General features: G+C 33.6%; 2 protein-coding genes across 10 annotated transcripts in view; both read right to left on the reverse strand.

The window, feature by feature from the left end:
* The window catches only part of LOC18587231 (putative disease resistance RPP13-like protein 1), an 84,391-nt gene that overhangs the window by 29,327 nt on the left and 34,840 nt on the right, over nt 1–20,224 (reverse strand). The window lies entirely within an intron of this gene.
* On the reverse strand, nt 5,443–16,081 carry LOC18587222 (putative disease resistance RPP13-like protein 1). Of its 9 annotated transcripts, none has more exons than XM_018129131.1 (10): nt 11,501–16,081; nt 11,079–11,155; nt 10,413–10,741; nt 8,607–8,911; nt 8,352–8,510; nt 7,488–7,868; nt 7,253–7,391; nt 6,583–7,066; nt 6,002–6,300; nt 5,443–5,905 (listed from the first exon to the last, which is right to left on the reverse strand). In XM_018129131.1, the coding sequence occupies exon 1, from the start codon at nt 15,800–15,802 to the stop codon at nt 11,558–11,560; it is 4,245 nt and encodes a 1,414-aa protein (XP_017984620.1). In that variant the 5' UTR covers nt 15,803–16,081; the 3' UTR covers nt 5,443–5,905; nt 6,002–6,300; nt 6,583–7,066; nt 7,253–7,391; nt 7,488–7,868; nt 8,352–8,510; nt 8,607–8,911; nt 10,413–10,741; nt 11,079–11,155; nt 11,501–11,557. The 9 variants fall into 9 exon arrangements, with proteins under 9 accessions (XP_017984620.1, XP_017984617.1, XP_017984615.1 ...); XM_018129128.1 differs by having other exon boundaries at nt 6,583–6,671; nt 7,227–7,391; XM_018129126.1 differs by having other exon boundaries at nt 7,227–7,391.

A 20,224-nucleotide genomic window follows, 5' to 3' on the forward strand; every position in this document is an offset into this window, starting at 1 on the left:
TTATTACAAAAGAGAAGAAAAAAACTATTGAAAAATATGAATTATGAGCATACCACACAATTTTTTTTCTTTTTTTTTTTACTCAAAATTGTTTTTTTTTTTTACATAGCCATCATATTAATCACTAATGGCATTTATTTAACCAAAAACATGAGCTTATGGATGAAAACTAAAGCATGTAAAGAGAAAAATTGAAAGAAATTAACAACAACTTGGGCTTTGCTTGCCATTTTGCTTTTTTAGAAAAATGGAAGAAACTTGTGTTGCCATATAATTGATATGAATTGACCTTTGTTTGTTGCTATAAGCCAACTTAAATGGCATGACGGCTTTATGCTTAATAAAAACACTTTTCAGATAAAAGAAAAAAAAAAGAAACTAGACTTGAAGGAAACTTGCAGAAAAGTTTCTTCAAGAAATGACAAAATAATATTCAGATTCCTATTATATGTTTGATGAATGCTTCATGCTCCAATAGCTTTTCAAGTAATTGCTATTTTCAAACGAGATCGATCATTCGCAAGCTCTAACAAGAAACAGAAATTGCTATTTTCTTAAAACCAATTCCAATTCCTTTTAAACCTTGATCCCTAGATATCATTCTCAATAACAGGGAGTTGATTAAGGCCAAGACATCAAGACTATTATTCTATACAACTTTGGGAGAGATTTTAAACAATATAAACTAAATTAAAATATTAAAAAAATCTTTAATTTATCGTATTAATTTTCTAATTTTTAAAAATATATTTTCATGAAATTTATGACAACCCTTTAATCTGTTAATTAGTGGAATTTTTAAAACTGCAATGACTATTTATTATATAATGACAAAATAAAAATTGTTTAATGGCATATGAATATTATTCAAGGCCTTAACCGCAGGATGAGGCACCAAACAAGTTGTAATTGTGTTATATATTCCAAATTGAGTTAATTGTGGACAGCTATACCGCAATGGTTTGTTTAGACTGATCCCCACTATAAAATTGAAATATGATTAATGGCATAATCACACAGGATGACGAATTCAACAAGCTTTGACTCTAACAACTCCAATATAAGTAGAGAAATTGGAGGAAAATGGAAGTAGAGAAAATTCAGAAAAGGATGGAGCTAGAGGTGAAAGTTAGTCAGGATTAATTGAATTGGTGATCACTTTGATTTGTCCTTGTGTCCGTCGATATCGAAAATACCTTAGAGATGGAACTTCCCTATGCATGTCTATTGGAGTGATATTTTTTAGCCTGTTCTAAACGTTTAAGATGCTCCCTTGAGAATGATTGGAAAATCAGAATGTAGGAATATTAATTAAGTATAGGACCAAGAATCCAACAAGTTCTATTTGTATTTTACTATTCCAAAGTAGATTGGGCAGCTGGCCAGGGGTGGTTTGGAGTCTAGCAACATTTTTAAAGGGTAAATTTTTTAATGTGCATTTTTATTAGATAAAATATACATAATTTTTGAATATTTAATTAGATAAAATAATTACTTTTTTATTTTTTTTTAAATGGTTTCCTATTGTATCCTCTAATAGATTTTTAAAAAATACCACTTGTAAGCAAATGGCCAATGAACAATATGATGAAGGGCTGCAAATTAAGCTTTCAAATTGGCTATCAGTATTCCATCTTATTGCTTCGTTCACATACATTGGGAGCCCAAACCTGTTTGAAGCCTTTATCAATCCCATGACTATCGACATAAGATAAGGAAAGTAATTAAATTTGAATATATTCAAAAAAATAAAAAAGTTGAAAATCATTTTTAAAAATATCTAATTGTATAGAAAATAAGAAAACTTAGTTATTACCTTAAATTTTTCTTGACAAGTAATTCATTGATTATGATTACAAGGGAAACCCCGTTACAGCCAGCCGTTAATAGCCAGGTCAACTAGCTAGAAACCACATGCTCCAAGCAATTAAGGCATTACAAGGGACTACACAACCCCATCATAGAAACAAATTCTAAAATGGAAAACCTCTCCTCAAAGCCATACTCCTTCTCTATGGAGCTAAAAGAATCAACTCACTCTGTTGGGAACCTGAAATCATCACAATTGAACTTGCCCAGCACAATAGCAGCAATCCAGCTAAGACCACGCAATAACAAATATCTTTAGACAAGCTTAACAATTTCTCCGTCATAACCCATCTTTAGCCAACTTGCACTTCTCAAAGTATGAATGATCTTTCAATTAATTATCTTCCTTTTAAAAAATTCAATTTTGAGTAATCACTTTCTATACTTCCATGGTGCACTATTCGGATCACTAACACACTTAACAGTGTTAATAGAATCACTCTCAATTAGTAAGGACTGAGTAGACTGCCATCCAGATGATACAAAAATTTTTAAGGCTTCTAGTACTGCACTCAGTTCCTTGAATTTTGGGTCATGCACCCCTATAGATTTTGAGAACATAATTTTAACTTCAGCCAATTCAGTCCTTGGAACTCCACCAATACTCACCTCCCCTTGGATTTCCCCTAACAGCCCTGTCAATATTAAACTTCAACCACTTATTACCTTTATTTAATTCATCATTTGCGATGTAAAATAGGGATGAAAACTGAAAAACATTTTCTACAACTCTAAGAGCAGTAAAGTATGTAAAGTGACAAGAAAAACTGAAACAGCAGATTAGGCTTTGCTTTCTAGCAACAAAAGTGGTGGGAACATGATTATTCTGATATACCAAGAAAAAGTTGACATCACAAATGGAATTTTGGACAGTATTGAGTGATGAATACTTAAAGATATTGTACTAGTACAAAAATGTGAGGTTAATCTGCAACAGATTCCAATAGGTTCACCTGACTTGTCTTGGTCAGCAAGAAGTTATGAAACTGGGATTTTATCTTCTTCACTTTTGAATTTGAGCTTCCAATGCATTACTACTAAAGTATTTGTTTGAAAATTGCCCAAGAAATAATAAAAATAAAATTAAGAGACATCAAAAAATAAAAAAACATAAAAATTTACTTGGCTCGGCGTCTTATCTACATCTATGGAGTGAAACAATTCTACTACTATTAAAAAATACACTACAATAAAATTGACTTATATGTTATTTAAAACAGTTTCAAACCATTGTTTGGAGTAATCCAAACTGAGTATTAATCGTCAAAAGTATTTCTTCAGCATCAGAGGAAGCTCATAGAGGATAACATGGATCAACCTGTATTTCCATAAGGAACCTGCATGTTAATGGTCAAGGACTTCCATTTTAGTCAAGTACAAAATATGTAAAAGATTGGAAATACTACCTGATCTCTAAACTGAATTAGCATGCTTAAGTCAATATATCAGTATTTGTTAACTTGGCTAACAGTGGATCATAATTTTAGCAAGTTCAAAAGAAAACCTTGCTATTTCCAAGTCATCTAAAAGTTTACAGCGGAACAGAGTTATTTACAACTTTAAACTTATGGTACGGACTGACCAAAATGGAAAAGAAAAACTAAAGCATGTAAGATGATTTAGTGAAAAAGGGGAAACAAACATATCGTATCTCTGGTGAGAAACAATATCTGCGCCGCACTACACTTCTCCCTATCAAACTTACGCATTAAGCCAATTACAGTTACACTTTTTTCCCTATAGATATGCAGTGTTAAGAAATAAAACAGTCCTTCTCAAGCTTAAGTTTTGCAATTATTTTTCCAGTTTGGTCATCTCAAAATGAAGGCCCTGATTACTGTCATTTTCATGAAAAAACATAAAACAAATCGACGGGAGAGACAGGAATTACTCAGACTTCCAGATGTACAACGTGATACTTTTTCACTGATGGTTTACACTCGAATCATGCCTGCAAAATAAATCATAAGAATATCTTACAAGTTTTAACAAGAAAGTGAGATGAAGAAAACTATTGTTTTGGAATTTTAAACATGAAAGTGAAAAGTGTTTCCAAGTTGATATACCTTAGTTTTGGTATGAACAAAGGATGTAAACTTCTGATCCCTTTCTCTTTCCATGTTCGAATTGTTGTAAATTGACCTCCTTGTTGGACTGCCACTTTATAAACCTATCGAGAGAAATAAATATATGCAAGCCCTCATTTCAGGTTCTATACAGATCAAGAAAATGAACTTTTTTAATACAGAAACCCCTACAACTGTTTTAATACAGAAAGTTTGGATTTGGTCTTATTTAATTTCTTACTTAGCAACATCTAAAGGAAATTGGAAACGTTTTAAATTGTTTTAGGATGGTGGCACTGGAAGGAGGAAAGAAAAACAGAACCAAAAAGTATATCCCTTCAATCTGCAACATATAAAGAAAATGGTGGGGCTTTACTTGGGTGATTCCAAATTCAGTTGAATCCTTTATTAGATCTTTGGAAGATTGTTTTTATGGGAGTGCATTGTCTTATTAAAGAAAGTGCTGGTCTTTTATTGTTTGAATTCCTCCTATGAAGGAGAATTAAGTTTACTGTAGATGAACCGGCTTGAAGAAAATCAGGACTTGCTGATTGTGGAGGAGTCCTTGGAGATGATAAGGGTTCGATAATGTGCTGTTTTTTGGTCCTCTTGAAATTCAAGAGTCCAATTATGCACAATTGATGGTCATCAAGCGCGCACTAAAGCTTTTTGCATCTTCACCTTGGGCGAGTTCTATGCAAGAGATTGATTATAGAATCTAATTGTAAGGCAAAACTTGCATGGGTTTGTAACAAGCAGACATGGAACCATCGGCATATTTTTAAAGAGATTGATAGTTTGAAGAGAAAGATGGAAGATATTGTGTTTGTGGATACACTCATGAAGCTATTACATTTGTTGATTCGCTTGCAAAATTTGGAGTTGAAAGAGTTAAGAGCTGATATGTTTTTCGCTTGGTGCTAAGCCATGTTGCTTCTGTTCTGAGTTGGAACTGCTTTTCTTCCATCATTCACAGTTTGGACAACATTGGCTAGGAATTAATATGATGTAGCTGTTTCATTTGTGGATTCTGTTATTATAACGTTTATGCTCCTGCATGGTGTTATGGGGGCTGTTGGTTGTTGCTGATTTTTCATTGTATTGCTATATTCTGTAAGGGGTGATCGGGGTGATAGGTTGGTGGTTCTGTTTCCATTCAAGGTGATAGGGCGCTTTGCTCCCTTAACTGTTACTGTTTAAGAGTGCTTCTTGCTGCCTTTGTACTGATCTTTTAATTTTGATCAGCTTTCCTATACCTTTAATACTTAATAAAACCACCTATGAATGAGCAATATATATATATATATACAAAGAAAAGCCCTATGTGAACATTATTCAAGGAAAGTATTGCCCATTGGAGGGCAATACAAAACTTTCCTATCAGTAGTTGGATGTTAAAGCAGAGCCTTTTACTTAGAGCAATGTGTAATGAAAGGATATGTTATGCATCAATAAAAGAACTGAGCTGGAAAGAATGAAAGCTTCTGACATAATTGCAGAATAGAACTGAATGCAAAAATGTTTAAGCATTGTGATTCATACTTCATCACCAAGAAAAACTGAATTCTGGCCATTTATCCTGATATGCAACTTGGAAAGTACTCTAGATTACATCAAGCGTTTGAGTAGAAACCTCCTTTACTTCATACAGAACATAATATGAGAGATAGAAGAAGGATTCTACAAATTTTAGAATAAAAAAAGTGTATGAAATTCATCATACTACAAATGGGAAATACCCATTGGTAGCTTCTTAACTTGAAATATTACAGAAACACTCAGACACTGCTACGATGACAATGTGAATTTGGTTTATACAGAAGGTCCTAGGTTACCTGATTTTACATGCTATCTTGCACCATTGATGCGAAGGAGGAAAGATTTCCCTTTTTGGGAAGGAACTGCTGCCTGAACAACTTGGAAACCACCATTGAATTTTGAGGGCTTCGGAATATAAAGTTTACTTCACCCTGTCAGACAAGTTCCACAACATCAGGTTTTCATTTTGCAACAAGATTTCCGGGCAATAACTAAAACTTTTAGCTTTCTGTGTATAGGAACATTACCATTTTCATAGGAAGCTATGTTCCCTTTGGGGAATTGTTGTTCCCCTGACACTATCACTGCTGTTACTGCCAATACATCTTTATTTTCTCATCATTTACCAGAAATTGAGTACTCATTGGAATTGAGGTAGAGATTTTGGTATTTGCTCATTCAGCTCGGCATATGGTTAATGTGCTGGGTTATAACAAGCATTGAGAATGGCAGCAACCAAGGGAATGCCCACTTGGATAAGTAATAACATTCCCATTTCAGCGTCTTTCCAGACCAGTTTGTTTGCTCCTACTCCTGGCACAAGCCTCTGCAACTTCCAATTGAAGCCAAAATTAGTTATCATATAAATCTTCAGGCATAGAACAATATACCAGTCATTTAATATAATTGAAACCATTCTTGAAATGATTCTGCAAGAAATTCTAATGAGAAGTCACTGAAACCAATATGATTTATAGACACAAACATTTGAAAAGAATTAACATATCTGTTCTGTTCAGGCATAAGCCTCTGCAACTTAGAATTAACATCAAATTAAAATCAAAGTTATAAATCTCCGGTGCATACAAGAGGTACCAAGTATTAATACCTGAAACCTTTCTTGAGATGGTACTGAAGGAAATGTTTAACCAGCAGTCTGAAAGAAATATGTCTCGTAGATGATAATATCCCAAACATCTGTTCATTACCATGATGAAATTAATAAATAAAATTCTGCAGCTTTTTGTAAACAATCCAATGCAATAGTTACAACTAAAGTTTATTTCCCTTTACTCAGACCTCTGGTGAATGACCAAAAATACATATGAAGAACAAACAAATACATAGGCATTCAAAAAAAAAAAAAACCCATAGAAATCAACTACAAAAACCTCTCATTCTGATTTAGTCTTGATTTTTCTTTTACAATGATGGCAGGCATTGAATCTATATATCGTACCCGGAAAGAACCATCTGTAAGTCCTACTAACTTGAAATTAAACCATATCGCTCCATGATTGAAGACAAAACTTCTTTCTCAATTCTGCAAAAATATTTACTCCTTCCAAAGAAAATGAGCTTTGGAGAAATACCTGTCCAAAATTTAGTAAGCAAGAGCTTATTTGTAGTTATACCTAAAATTGAAACTTTGGTTTTGCTTACTTCATTTTAGATTAAATATAAAATGAGAAACATTTGACTAGCTCATCTGATCTAAGCACTTAAAGCAAATTCAAACTAGTGGAATCTTACATGGCTTTCTCCCTCCTTTTGAATACCTCTATTCCTTCTCTGCCATTGGTCTTGTGATTCATCAACATAGGCTAAGGCAAACATTCAACCAAAAGATATGGTTCTGAACAACTTCGAGCCACCATTGAATATTTGAGGGCTTTGGAATATAAAGTTTACTTCACCCTGTGAGACAAGTTCCACAACATCAGGTTTTCATTTGGCAACAAGATTTCCTGGCAATAACTAAAACTTTTAGCTATCTGTGTATAGGAACATTACTGTTTTCAAGTTATGTTTCCCTTTGGGGAATTGTTGTTCCCTTGACACTGTCATGTGCTATTGTTGCCAATACGTACTTTAATTTCTCATCAGTTATCAGAAATTGAGTACTCATTGGGATTGAGGCTGAGATTGGTGTTTGCTCATTCAGCCTGGCACATGGTCAATGTGCCAGGCTATAACAAGCATGGAGAGTGGCAGCCTCAAAGGCAATGTCCACTTGGATAAGTAATAACATTCCCCATTTCAGCATCTTTCCAGACCAGTTTGTTTGCTCCTATTGCTGGCACAAGCCTCTTCAACTTCCAATTGAAACCAAAATTAGATATCATTGTCTTACCGTCAACATTGTCTCACAAATCATGCAACCTCCTGAAGTGCCTGCAAACAGCAACATATCACTTTTCACCTTTCCAATCTCAGTATGAAGGTCCTGATTAATGTCATTTTCATGCAAAAACATAAAACAAATCAATAGGAGAGACAAGAACTACTCAAACTTCCAGATGGACAATAGAACATTAAAAGACTCTTCAAATTATTGAATACAAAAATGCTTAAGCATTGTGATTCACACTTCTACATCAGCAAAAACTGAATTCTAGCCATTTTACCCTGATATGCAACTTGAATAGTACTTTAGATTAAATCGACCAGTTGACAGAGTAGAAACCTCCTTCACTTTGAAAACATAATATGAGAAGGAAGAAAGGATTCTACAAATTTTAGTAGAAACAGATAAGAGTACATGAAATGCAGCAACTAAAAATAGGAAATACACATTGGTAGCTTCTTAACTTGAAATATTACAAAAATCTTACAATGAGAATATCAATTTGGTTTGTACAGAAGGTCCCAGGTTACCTGATTTTACATGCTTGAGGCACTCAGTAGCTATCTTATCATTTATGCTTGCACCACTGACGCAAAGGAGGACAGATTCCCCTTTTAGGGAAGGAACTGCTATCTGAACAAACTGCCATTGAATTTTTAAGGGCTCCAGAATATAAAGTCTACTTCATCCTGTCAAACAAATTCCACAACATCAGGTTTTCATTTTGCAACATGATTTCCTGGCAATAACTAAAACTTTTAGCTTTCTGTGTATAGGAACATTACCATTTTCAAACTATGTTTCCCTTTGGGAAATTGTTGTTCCCTTGAGACAGTCACTGCTATTGTTGCCAATACATACTTTAATTTCTCATCATTTATCAAAAATTGAGTACTCATTGGGATTGAGGCAGAGATTTTGGTGTTTGCTCATTCAGCCCAGCATATGCTCAATATGCTGAGTTATAACAAGCATTGAGAGTGGCAGCAACGAAGGCAATGCCCGGATAAGCAATGACATTCCCATTTTAGTGTCTTTCCAGACCAGTTTGTTTGCTTCTATTGCTGGCACAAGCTTCTGCAACTTCCAACTGTAACCAAAATTACATATCATGTTAATCTTCAGGCATATAACAATATACCAATCATTTACTGTACTTGAAACTAATCTTGAAATGATTCTGCAAGAAATTTTAATAAGAAGTCATTGAAACCAATATGATTTGTAGACATAAAATTCTAAAAGAATTAACAGATCTGTACTGTTCAAGCATAAGCCGCCGCAATTTAAAATTAACATCCAATTAAAATCAAAGTTATATATCTTGGTTCGTACAGAAGTGACCAAGTATTAATACTTGAAACCTTTCTTGAAATAGTCCTGCAGGGAATGTTTTACCAGCAGTCTGAAATAAATATGTTTCATAGACGATAGTAATGCCAAACATCTGTTCATTACCATGATGAAATTAATAAACAAAATTCTCCAGCTTTTAGTGAACATTCCAATACAATAGTTACAACTAAAGTTTATTTCCCTTTACTTAAACTTCCGGTGAATGACCAAAAATACATATGAAGAACAAATGAATATATAAGCATTTAGAAAAACAAATTAAACCATTGAAATCAGCTACAATAACTTCTCATCTTGATTTTTCTTTTAAAATGATGGCAGACATTGAATCTATATATATCGAACCTGGAGAGAATTATCTGAAAGTTCCAATAACTTGAAATTAAACCATTTTTCTCCATGATGGAAGAAAGAAGTTTCTCAATTCTGCAAAAACATATACTCTTTTCTAAGAATATGAGCTTTGGAAATGCTTGTCCAAAATTTAGCAAGCAAGAGTCTATTAATAATTATGCTTAAATTGAATCCTTGGTTTTGTTCACTTCAATTTAGATGAAACAAAAAATGAGAAACGTTTAACTAGCTCATCTGATCTAAGCATTTAAAGCAAATCTGAATATTTCTATTCCTTCTCTGCCATTGGTCTCGTGATTCCTCAACATTGGCTAAGCCAAACATTCAACAAAAAAGTATGGCAGAGAAACTGAAATATGCAAAATAATAGTGGGAAAAAGGTTGAAAACTTGGGTTTTGGTTATTCTTCATATAAATCTCAATGCTGAGATAGTAGAGATCTCAGTGTGTGTATAGATTTCACCTTTTGTCCATCATCTCATGGTTGTACATATCTACCATTGTGAACATAAAATTTCAAATTGATTATCCTGAATGTAATTAGATATTTCCAAATTGACATACTTTGGTCTAATCATAATCAACATTCTCTTCCTAAGAGATGAAGCCTCTTCCTATTTTCTCCTTTAAATCACACTAGAGAATATGCAATCTCCTCAAATGGCGGCGATTTTGGACCATTCTCATCTTTATACTTTTTGAACTGTTGAGTTTGTCAAATAATCAAGGACAATATTAGCATTCATTCAGGATGATGGCATAATTATTGGACAAACAAATAGTACTATTAAGGAGGTATCAAGGACAAAATAATTAACAGAAAATTCGATAGATAAACCCTGTTTTTCTACAGCGAAGAAGCACAAAGAGAAGTTAAATACCTGGAGGCATATTTTTCCCGCCAACGTACTACATTCAAATTAAAGTTTTCATTTTCAGAGTTGGGATGCTTTGGGCGAAGAAGTAGTTCCCCTGATCTGCAAATTAATCAATGTAGCTTCTGGGTGACACTGTTTAGATCATGTACGGTAGTGCCAGAAGTTGAGGATACACTAGGATAGCAAATGTTTCAACTATTGTCAAGGAAGCTCCTATATTAGCTCAATGCAATTTGCTAGTCAATTTGTCAAGACATTGTCTCTCCAGATAGCTGCAATACAACTTCTTTTCTGTTCTTCTAAACCTATTTGATTCAAGATTTTTGTCAATCCTATCAAGAAAGTAAGAAACACAAATGAATAGATGAACAATAAGGTGAAAAATACAACTAAGAGCTAGCTTAACTTAAGAATACAAACTAGTCTAAGAGAATAAGTCCTTACATAGTGTCCTTAAACTAGCAAAGTATTCAATAATGCCATTACACCAGATAAGGATTCCTTCTCTCTTTGAAATTTTTTGTTTTTCTTGTAAAATTTTTTGTCTTTCTTTCATTTTCAGCCTTTCATTCTTTTCCATCTTGCTAGAGCATGCAGTGGGCTTCAAAAGGAAAGCATACTGAAATTCGAAAAAAAAAAGGGTGGGGGGGAGTGGAATTATGTATATACCTGATCTATTTGAATTTACGTGATGTACTGCTACCATAAGCATTGTCACAGATCACACATCCTCAATGGCAGTCTGCCTGCAAAATGAAGAAAATGAGATCAGTATCACTATATTTTTCCCTTTTTCTCTAAGTTCAGCAGCTTATTGTAGGTTGGGTGCTCGACCTCAATTCCAGAACAAAGCTCAAAACTTGGTTCAAGTTTTATCAACTTTCATTTATGTAAACTCAAACTTGACTTGAAAAAGTAATTAAGCTACTCAAACTCAATTCTCTTTAATTAGATTTGTAAACGGTATTGAACTAACGAACCTACAGTAATCATGAAAATAGAGCACTTGAACACTTGACTTAATGTATGTTCTACAAATAGAAAGAAGATTTATGAAAATTAATATAAAATTTCAAGTGACATAAAGATACCTGATTTCTGGGCGAACCTCCGTTTACGAACACAAACCATTTCAAATTTGATTTTTCTCACCATATGTCAATGTGAGGTACGTGGGCAACATTGGGCCACTCATCCTCCTCGCATCGTTGTTTTAGCAATGGAGAATCATAAATTTGTAGTGTCAAAAGTGAGGGAAGCATTTCCTTACTCGGAAGGAATTTGAGCTTGGGGCAATGTGCGATGCGCAATGATTCGAGAGAGGTGAGATTTTGAAAGCCCTTGGAGGACAAAATTTCAAGGTTGGGAAAATGTTTGATGGAGAAAGAGGTGAGAGAGGGGGGCAGAAGCATTTCTTCATGAGGGAATGACGCCACATCTAGTGAAGCACCGTGGATGCAGAAATGCTTAAGAGAGGTGAGTTTGTGCAAACCCCACTCGATTACTGACTTGCAGAAATTGGGCTGCGAGATTTCAAGTGAAATGAGATTGGTAGGGAACCCCTCTTCTGGAAAAGATACCACACTTGGACAATCATATATCACGAATTCTGCAAGAGAGACAATGTTGTGCATGTGGTTGGGTAAGGCCTCGAGCTTTTCACATCTCATAAGATAGAACTCTCTGAGTTTGGGGGTTAACAATCCACTTCCTGGGAAAGAAATCAGATTTGGACAACCACAAATACAGACCTCCTCAAGATGGTTGAGATTGTCGAATCCACGAGGTAAAGATCTAAAATTTTCACAAAAGTAGATATCAATCTGTTTAAGAGAAGAGTTGTCTTCAATTTCAGGTGCTATGGATTCTAGAGATGGGCAAGCTTCGATACGGAGGTATTTCAGCCCCTTAGGTAACTTGCCATTGGATAATAAGGAAGCTAACTTTTTTTCACAATTATAGATGCTTACACGTTGAAGATCAACAGGTAAGTCGCCCCTTGCGGATAAAGATATCAAAGACTGACAAAATCCAATAAGCAATTGCTCTATGCTGATATTTTCTCTTTCATCCAGCAAGTACTGCAAATTCTCACAATCAACAATGGATAAACTTATAAACTTTAACGGTAACTCGCACCTTACGGATAAAGATATGAAAGACTTACAATGTCCAATTTCCAATTTCTCTAGAAAAAATGTACCGTTGATACTGACATTTTCTCTTTCATCCAGCAAGTACTGCAAATTTTCGCAACATCTAATGGTTAAACTTCTTAAATTTGCAGGCAAATTTCCCTTTGAAAATGAAATCAATCTTGGGCATCTTTCAATTTGTAGCACCGTAAGGGATGTGTAGCTGTGTAGGCTTTTTGATAGCCTCTCTAGCCTTTCACAATCTCCTATACCCAAATCTTCTTGGTTCAGCCATGAAGAAATTAGCTCATCACAGTTCCCTATAGAAAGAGATTCTGCTTTTCTCAACCCTAACATCATATCCATTGGACAAGTGAATTTCGAAATTTTTGACAGGGAGACACTTTTCATGAGTGAGCCAAAATTTGTAAAACTCGTACCCACCACCTCTTGGCATTCTTCAATTTTTAACTTGCACAACTTTGTAAGGCTAGAGAGTGAAACTACCAGTTGCTCACATTCACGAACCTCAAGTTTCTTCAATGAAGGAGGACAAGTAGCTAGACTTCTCAGTTTTTGACATCGAAGAATCACAAGTTCCTCCAAAGAACGAAGACGAGTAGGTAAACTTCCTAACAACTTGGGACAATCTGAAATGGAGAGCAAGCGGAGTTGTTGGAACACATCTCCGTCAACTTCACAAGGATCCCATTCCTGCCATTCAGGCATGTTATAAAAAAATAATTCCTCTAATTTTGGAAATGCAATTGACGCATTTTCTCCAAAAAAGTTAGAACCCACAACAGTCACCTTATTCATGTTCTTGATAAAAAGGGATTTTAGCAGTGGTACTTTTCCAATTGCTGGTAATGATGTGCAATTTGGACAATTATCCAACTCCAAATGTGATAGCTTTTCAAATGAAGGATCTCCTATCCAATTTGGGAATGCTTTACCTCCGTAATGTTGGATGGTGAGCCTTTCAAGCATTGCATGTGGTCGGAGTGAATTCAACACGTCCATGTGAAATTGAATTTCTTCTACTGCAAAAGCGTCACGGGAGTACTTCCATTCCAAAGTTAAATCAGAAAGGTTTGACTTATTACATAACCCAGCCACCGCTGCATCTTGAGCTTTGACAATGTTCTCCAATCCTGAAATAAGAAGTCCACCCTTAAGATTAGACAATTTCTCCATCTCTTGTATCTGAAGGCCATTATCTCGACTCACAACAAATCTTGTCAATGTTTGGAGGCTGGTTAGCTCACCAATTCCCATCGGCATCCTTATTTGTGAATTTGCACCAGTAAAATCAAGATGCCTTAGGTTAATTAAATCTCTCATTTCTAAAGGAAACTCCTCAAGAGCTTTACACCCCCACAAAATCAAAGTCTCTAAATTGTAAAGTTTGCATATTGAATCAGGTAGAGTTTTGATTGGAGTGTGAGAAAAATTGAGATAACGCAGATGTATCAAATCTCCAAAAACATCAAGTAACTTGGTCAAGTGATACCCTTCTAAAGAAAGCACCCTTAAGCATTTCAATTTTGACAACAAATCAAAGAGAACTTGATTAGATATATAGCAATACTCTTCATCTGGCATCTTCAACGGTAAGAAGGTTCTTAAATGCTCCATTCCATTAACGATTCGAAATTTTTTAATTCCATCCCTCCGACCACCAATGTAAGATGAGTGGCGAGCATTATTGGAAATGTCCAATTCCTTGTCACCCTCCACTCTAAAGCATAAATCTTTGGCGATTGATTGAGCCAAATCATTAATAAGATCATGCATTACATATCGAGACTTATCCTGATTGGATCTTTCAAAAAATGATCTCGATACAAGTTCTTGAAAGATCTCCTGACCCAAATCTTCATTTCTATTCACAGCTCCCACTCGTAGAAAACCTTCTGCCATCCATAACCAGACTATTTCTGTCTCAGTAAATTCATAATCTTTGGGGAGTATGGCACAGTAAGCAAAACATCGCTTTAGATGTCGAGGAAGATGATGATAGCTTATTCGTAAAGCTGGAATTATGTTACTTCTCTCTTCTGGTAAATTCCAAATCTCACTTTCCAGTATCCATTTCCATGCATCAAGGTCCACCTTATTGCGCAAAAGGCCTCCAATGGTCTTAGCTGCCAAAGGCAAGCCGTTGCACTTCTTCACAATCTTTCGACCAATTTCTTCTAAATTCGGATGCCTACTGAAATCGTTTGCTCCTAATGCATGGTGAGTTAATACAGAAAGGCAATCTTCATCTGACAACTTTTGCAGCTTGTGATCAGCTGGGATAGTTCTCGTCATCGATGAAACACTTTGTTCACGAGTCGTCACAATAATTGTAGTTCCTTTCCCAAAGGGGGCTATTAGGAGAGTCCAATCATTATAGATTTGATGCCAAAGGTCATCCAAAATGAGAAGTAGTCTTTTTCCAGACAACCTCTGCTTCAATTTTATTTGAAGATTATTCAAATCAGCTCCAGCATCAGGAGATTCATGGCCAATTGATGACAAAATTGATTTGGTTATATCTTTGATATCAAAAATTTCAGAAACGCATACCCATGCTTTGAGATCAAAATAATCATTCACCTGATTGTCATTGTAGACAAGCTGAGCAAGAGTTGTCTTGCCAATCCCTCCCATGCCAACGATGGGAATCACACAAATTTCAACAACATTCCTATTTGAAATCAATTCGAAGATTGCTTCTTTGTCATTTGCCCGGCCGTAGACTTGAGTTTCAGTCACCAAGGAAGTGGTTGGAGGCCTTTCTATTGCTCTTTTAGGCCTCCCACCAACATTTTCAGTCAAAGCCAAGGCACTCCTTCGTTCTGCTAACTCTTGAAATCTAGTGGTGATCTCTTTTATCATGGACATCATTTCGGTATTAGATGAGAAATTATGACTGAAGCAAGTATGAAGGAACTTTTGTAACTTACTTGACCTGTATTGATGCTCCCTCGTCAAATTGCGTCTCAAAGCTTTAGTAGCAAACTCATCCAATACATCATCCGCATCGTATGCCAAGTGTTGGAGCTCGGTCAACCATCTCTTCACATGCCGATCCTTCACGTGCTTCTCCTCGGCATTATCTAGCACTGCTTGAATACCGGGCAATATGTTTTCCCACTTGAGGAGCTCCTCGCGAACTTGCTTCTCGGTTACAACATTGAGGAATTCAGCTAACTTACTGAACAACGCATCAAAGAACGCAGCTAGAGCAGCTTCTCCGATAACAGACATGGCTTCTGACTTTGGAAAAACAGAGAGAAATAGTGTGTGAAATGGAGCAGAGGTAACTCTGAACGACAAGAAAAACAGAGAAAATGGGGAATCTTTTACAGTGGAGCTACTAAAACGCAGCACTGCTAAAAGTCGTTAAAGGCACAACAATTGTTAAAGGTAATAAACGCAGATAGAGATGCTATTGGGAAAAGAGACGGGTAAAGTAATAAGCTTTCTTTTAACTTTTTAATTTTTTATTGAAATTTCCAAGTAATTGTTTAGTAAAAAGCTGGAGGAACCTTGTACCAAACTTTGATAGAGAAAATAGCTTTGGTTATTAGTACATGATCATCCAAGATATTAGCTAAGTATAGGACAAAGAAATTGTTTAAATTTAATTACTGGGCGTTTAGAAATGAGGAAGATATTAATTAGGAGTGTCAGTGTCATGTCCTATAACCAAAGTCACTAATCTGACAAAAAAATGTAGTTTTTAAGAGTCAAAATGTGGTGTCATTTTCATTGTTCATCTTCTCCTCCACTCCACAATGTAATTTTCAATTACAAGTAAAATATGGTTAAATTTTAGCTTTCAAAAATAATCATGTTTATTTAAAATAATAATAATAATAATTTATACCCAATAAGGAAATCCAAATAATAAGTTGCGAATTGAAAATGTATTATTGTTATAAACAAATTAAATTTTAACAATTAAATTTTATTATTGTATTTTTAATTTGATTAAAATATAATTAAATTTTAACAATAAAAGAATATTTTATAACATATTTTAATTTTTTTTATCATTTTTAAATTAAATTAGAAAGTATTGTGATAAAATTACTCCCCTTGGAAGATTAGTGATAAAATTATTTGTTTTCAATGTAGGTGATCTTGTATTCATAGTTGGATACATCAATTTAACTTTTCCCATCCATCTCTTGATTTTTTTTGGTGGCTTACTGAGCCTTAAACCAAATATTTGAACTGTACATAGTACATGATTTTGTTTCCTCCTTTGTCATAAATTTAACAAGTTTTTAAGATTTGAGAATGAAATATGAAATTGAAAATCTCACTTTTTAATTATGGATATGAATTGTTGTATGACTGGTAATACTTTTGTAGATTAACACCTTTATATTTTAAAATAACCTAATGAAATGTAATAACTAGTTTATTTTCTATTCTAACTATTCAAATATTTATTGTACTAACAAAAATAAATCTTATTTTCTTTATCAGAAATTGTGTGTGAAATGTAACTCTGAAAAGTAAAAGTAACATTGAAAACTAATTGTTGTAAAAAGCAATATTGGTGGAGAACCAGAGGTGGGGTTGGTCCTACAAAGCTAATTCTTCACTTGCAGCTTTAACGAAAGGAGCTGCTACGGGTAAATGGATTGTGAATAAGCATTCCTTTTACTTTCTTAAATATGCTATTTAAATTTCCGAGTAAATCTTTTTAAATTATTACATTGGTTTCATGTCTTCATGTGTGTTAGGGGGATTTTTCTTTCTCAGTCAAAATAATACAGTTTTATTAATATTACTGGTATCTCAATATAATTGAGGTAAATAAATAATTAGAAAAAAACATAAACAAGTACAAAATCAAAGACTCGTTCCAAATACACAAAAAAAAAATCAAATTAGGATTTCTTATTCCACACTACCACCAAGTGTAGAAATATATTTGATCTATTAACACCCAATTTATTTAAAAAAATCTAAAAAAGTATTAGTTTCTCCGAAAGTATGTTAAATGAGTTCACTTTTGATTATGAAAACAACACCATGTATTTGGAAAACAAAAGGAAATTATGGGAGGAAAGGTAGAAGCAATCTATTTTATCATTTCTTACTTCTTTAAGTTATGCTTGTAAGAGATGCCAAGAATTTGAAAAGCTATTTCACACGTTTGAAACCATTTTTATTCCCTATTGATAAATGCATCTTTCTTTTGGGTAATTGATAATTGCATCTTTCATGCTATAAATTAAATCTAATATTTTGAAGTGCATGGTTTATTTGCTGTGATTGAAATATGGGAAGTTTATTAGGTATTGAGTGAAAGTTTCCAAGTAGCTTCTTTGTGTCTCTTTATTTTCTAAGTCCATGCTAAAGAATGGTCTTCTCTCTCCCCCTCCAAAAGCAAAAGCCTCTTTTCCTTGGAAATGACCTTTTCTACCATTCCAAGATGATGGAGTTAGGTATGAAAACCTACTCATAAATACTTTGTATAATACCTGATTAAAAATGAAAAAGAAAAAGAAATTTGCCTTCTATTCTGCCATCCATATTATACTTCGTATAATTAAAATTTTTTTAAGTATTATGCCATCCAAGATTTTAATTAAATATAGGATAAAGAAATTATTTAAATTTGATTATTGGATGCTTATAAATTAAGGAAGTTAATTAATTAGGAGTGTCGGTGGAATGCCTGTAACCAAAATCACGAGTGAAACACTATAGAATTTATGAGTTGAAAAGTAAAGAATAGTCGACAAAGTATGGTCTCATTTTTATTTGGGAAGAACTCTCATTCTCACTTAAGCTTTTCTGTTCATTTCTTTTCTTTTCGTAGTTTCCTTACCTTTGCTGCGTCGGTGGGATGTCCTTTCAAAAGTCACAAGTCTCACAAGAAAGTATAGTCTTTTCATTTGTTTATCTTGTCCTCCACTTCATGACGAAATTTTCAATGATCACTTCTTTTTTTTTTTTTGATAAAAGGTGAATTTCATTCATTAATAATCATCAAGACCATTTCAATGATTATTTAAAAATGATTAAATTCTATTTTTTAACAACAATAAATTTTATTTAAATACCAATAATTAGTTATACAAAAAAATAGCAATAATAAGAGTGGTGGTATTACGTTATTGAAAATGTATTATTGTTGTAAATAAATTAAATTTTTTATCTAATGTGCAATTTAATCATTTTTTTAACATTCGTGTTCAAAATTTTGAGATGGAGTGTTCATTTTATATATTAATTTTGGACTCAAGATAAATTTAATAAAACGGTAAATTTAATCCATTCAAAAATGAGTGATAAATTTAATCTATCACCTTAAATCGAACCGTAAATTTGAACCTTATCCTTTTTAATAAAGCGGTTACTTTTCTTTAATACACATCACTTGTATTCAAAGTTTGATACATTAGTTTAGATTCACCAACAACAAGTTGATTTAGTTATTGGAAACGGATCAAAAAATTATTTGTTTCAATGTAGGTGATCTTGTATTCAAAGTTTGATACATCACTTTAACTTTTACCAACTATAGGTCCACAAAATAAAAAAATCGTCTCTCTCGATATAAGTCATTTTTAATTTGAGTCTTGTTAGTAATTTATCCTAGTGCTATCTAATGAAAAAAAGTAGTTTCCAGCATCTTATCTAAAAGTTGAAGCAACTTATTTGCTTCAAAATTTTCACATGGAAAGATATTTTGTTTACCTGAAACATGCCCATAGATTCTAGTAAAATATAATACATTGTAATACATTATGGAAATGTCTCGTTGTACGACGGGTAATACATTTGCAGTAGGGTAAAACTTTCTCTCTTTTATATTATTTGAGTATTATATTTTTTATTTTCTATTCTAATCATTCAGATATATGTTGTACTAACAAAAAATAGATTTTTTTTATTAGAAATTGAGTGTGAAATGGGGCAGAGCTAATATGAAAGCGTTGAAGAAGAAGTAAAAATCAGAGAAATTCAGGAATCTTTTACGATGGATCCACACGGCTTTTGAAGTTAGAAGGCAGGGTAGAATTTATGAATGAATTTGATTCCCACAAAGCACCTTTTCTTGGTGATTTCTATATTGGAAAAGTTGAAACAAGGAAACTGTATTAATATCCAATTTCCTATTGATAAATGCATCTTTCATGCCATAAATTAAAGTTGAAGTGCACGTTTGGCCAAATTATGAACTAACTACTTCATTGATTAGGTACTAAATGAACGTTTCCAAGAAGCTTCTTTGTCTCTAAAGAATGGTCTTCTCTCTCTCTCTAAGCAATTTAAAGTAAAAAATCTCTTTTCTTTGGACATGACCTTTTATAACATTCTGAAAAAATAAAATGACTCAAAAAGAAGAAATCAGAAAATCTTAATGAAAAATAGAATCAGGGAAACCTATTATGTTTAGTAGGTATTAAATGAAAGTTTCCAAGTAGCTTCACTATCTCTCCTCATTTTCCAAGTCAATGCTAAAGAATGGTTTTTTTTTTCTCTCTCTCTCTCTCACAAAGCAATTTAAAGCTCTTTTCCTTGGAAATGACCTTTTGTAACATTCCTAGCAAAAACCTACTCATAAATACTTTGAATACTACCAGATTGAAAAAAAAATCATAATATTTGAAAATATTTTTAAATTATTTAAAAATATTAAAATAATATTATTTTATATTA

This window comes from Theobroma cacao, chromosome 10 (assembly GCF_000208745.1).
Source record: "Theobroma cacao cultivar B97-61/B2 chromosome 10, Criollo_cocoa_genome_V2, whole genome shotgun sequence".
Classification (NCBI taxonomy): Eukaryota; Viridiplantae; Streptophyta; class Magnoliopsida; order Malvales; family Malvaceae; genus Theobroma; species Theobroma cacao.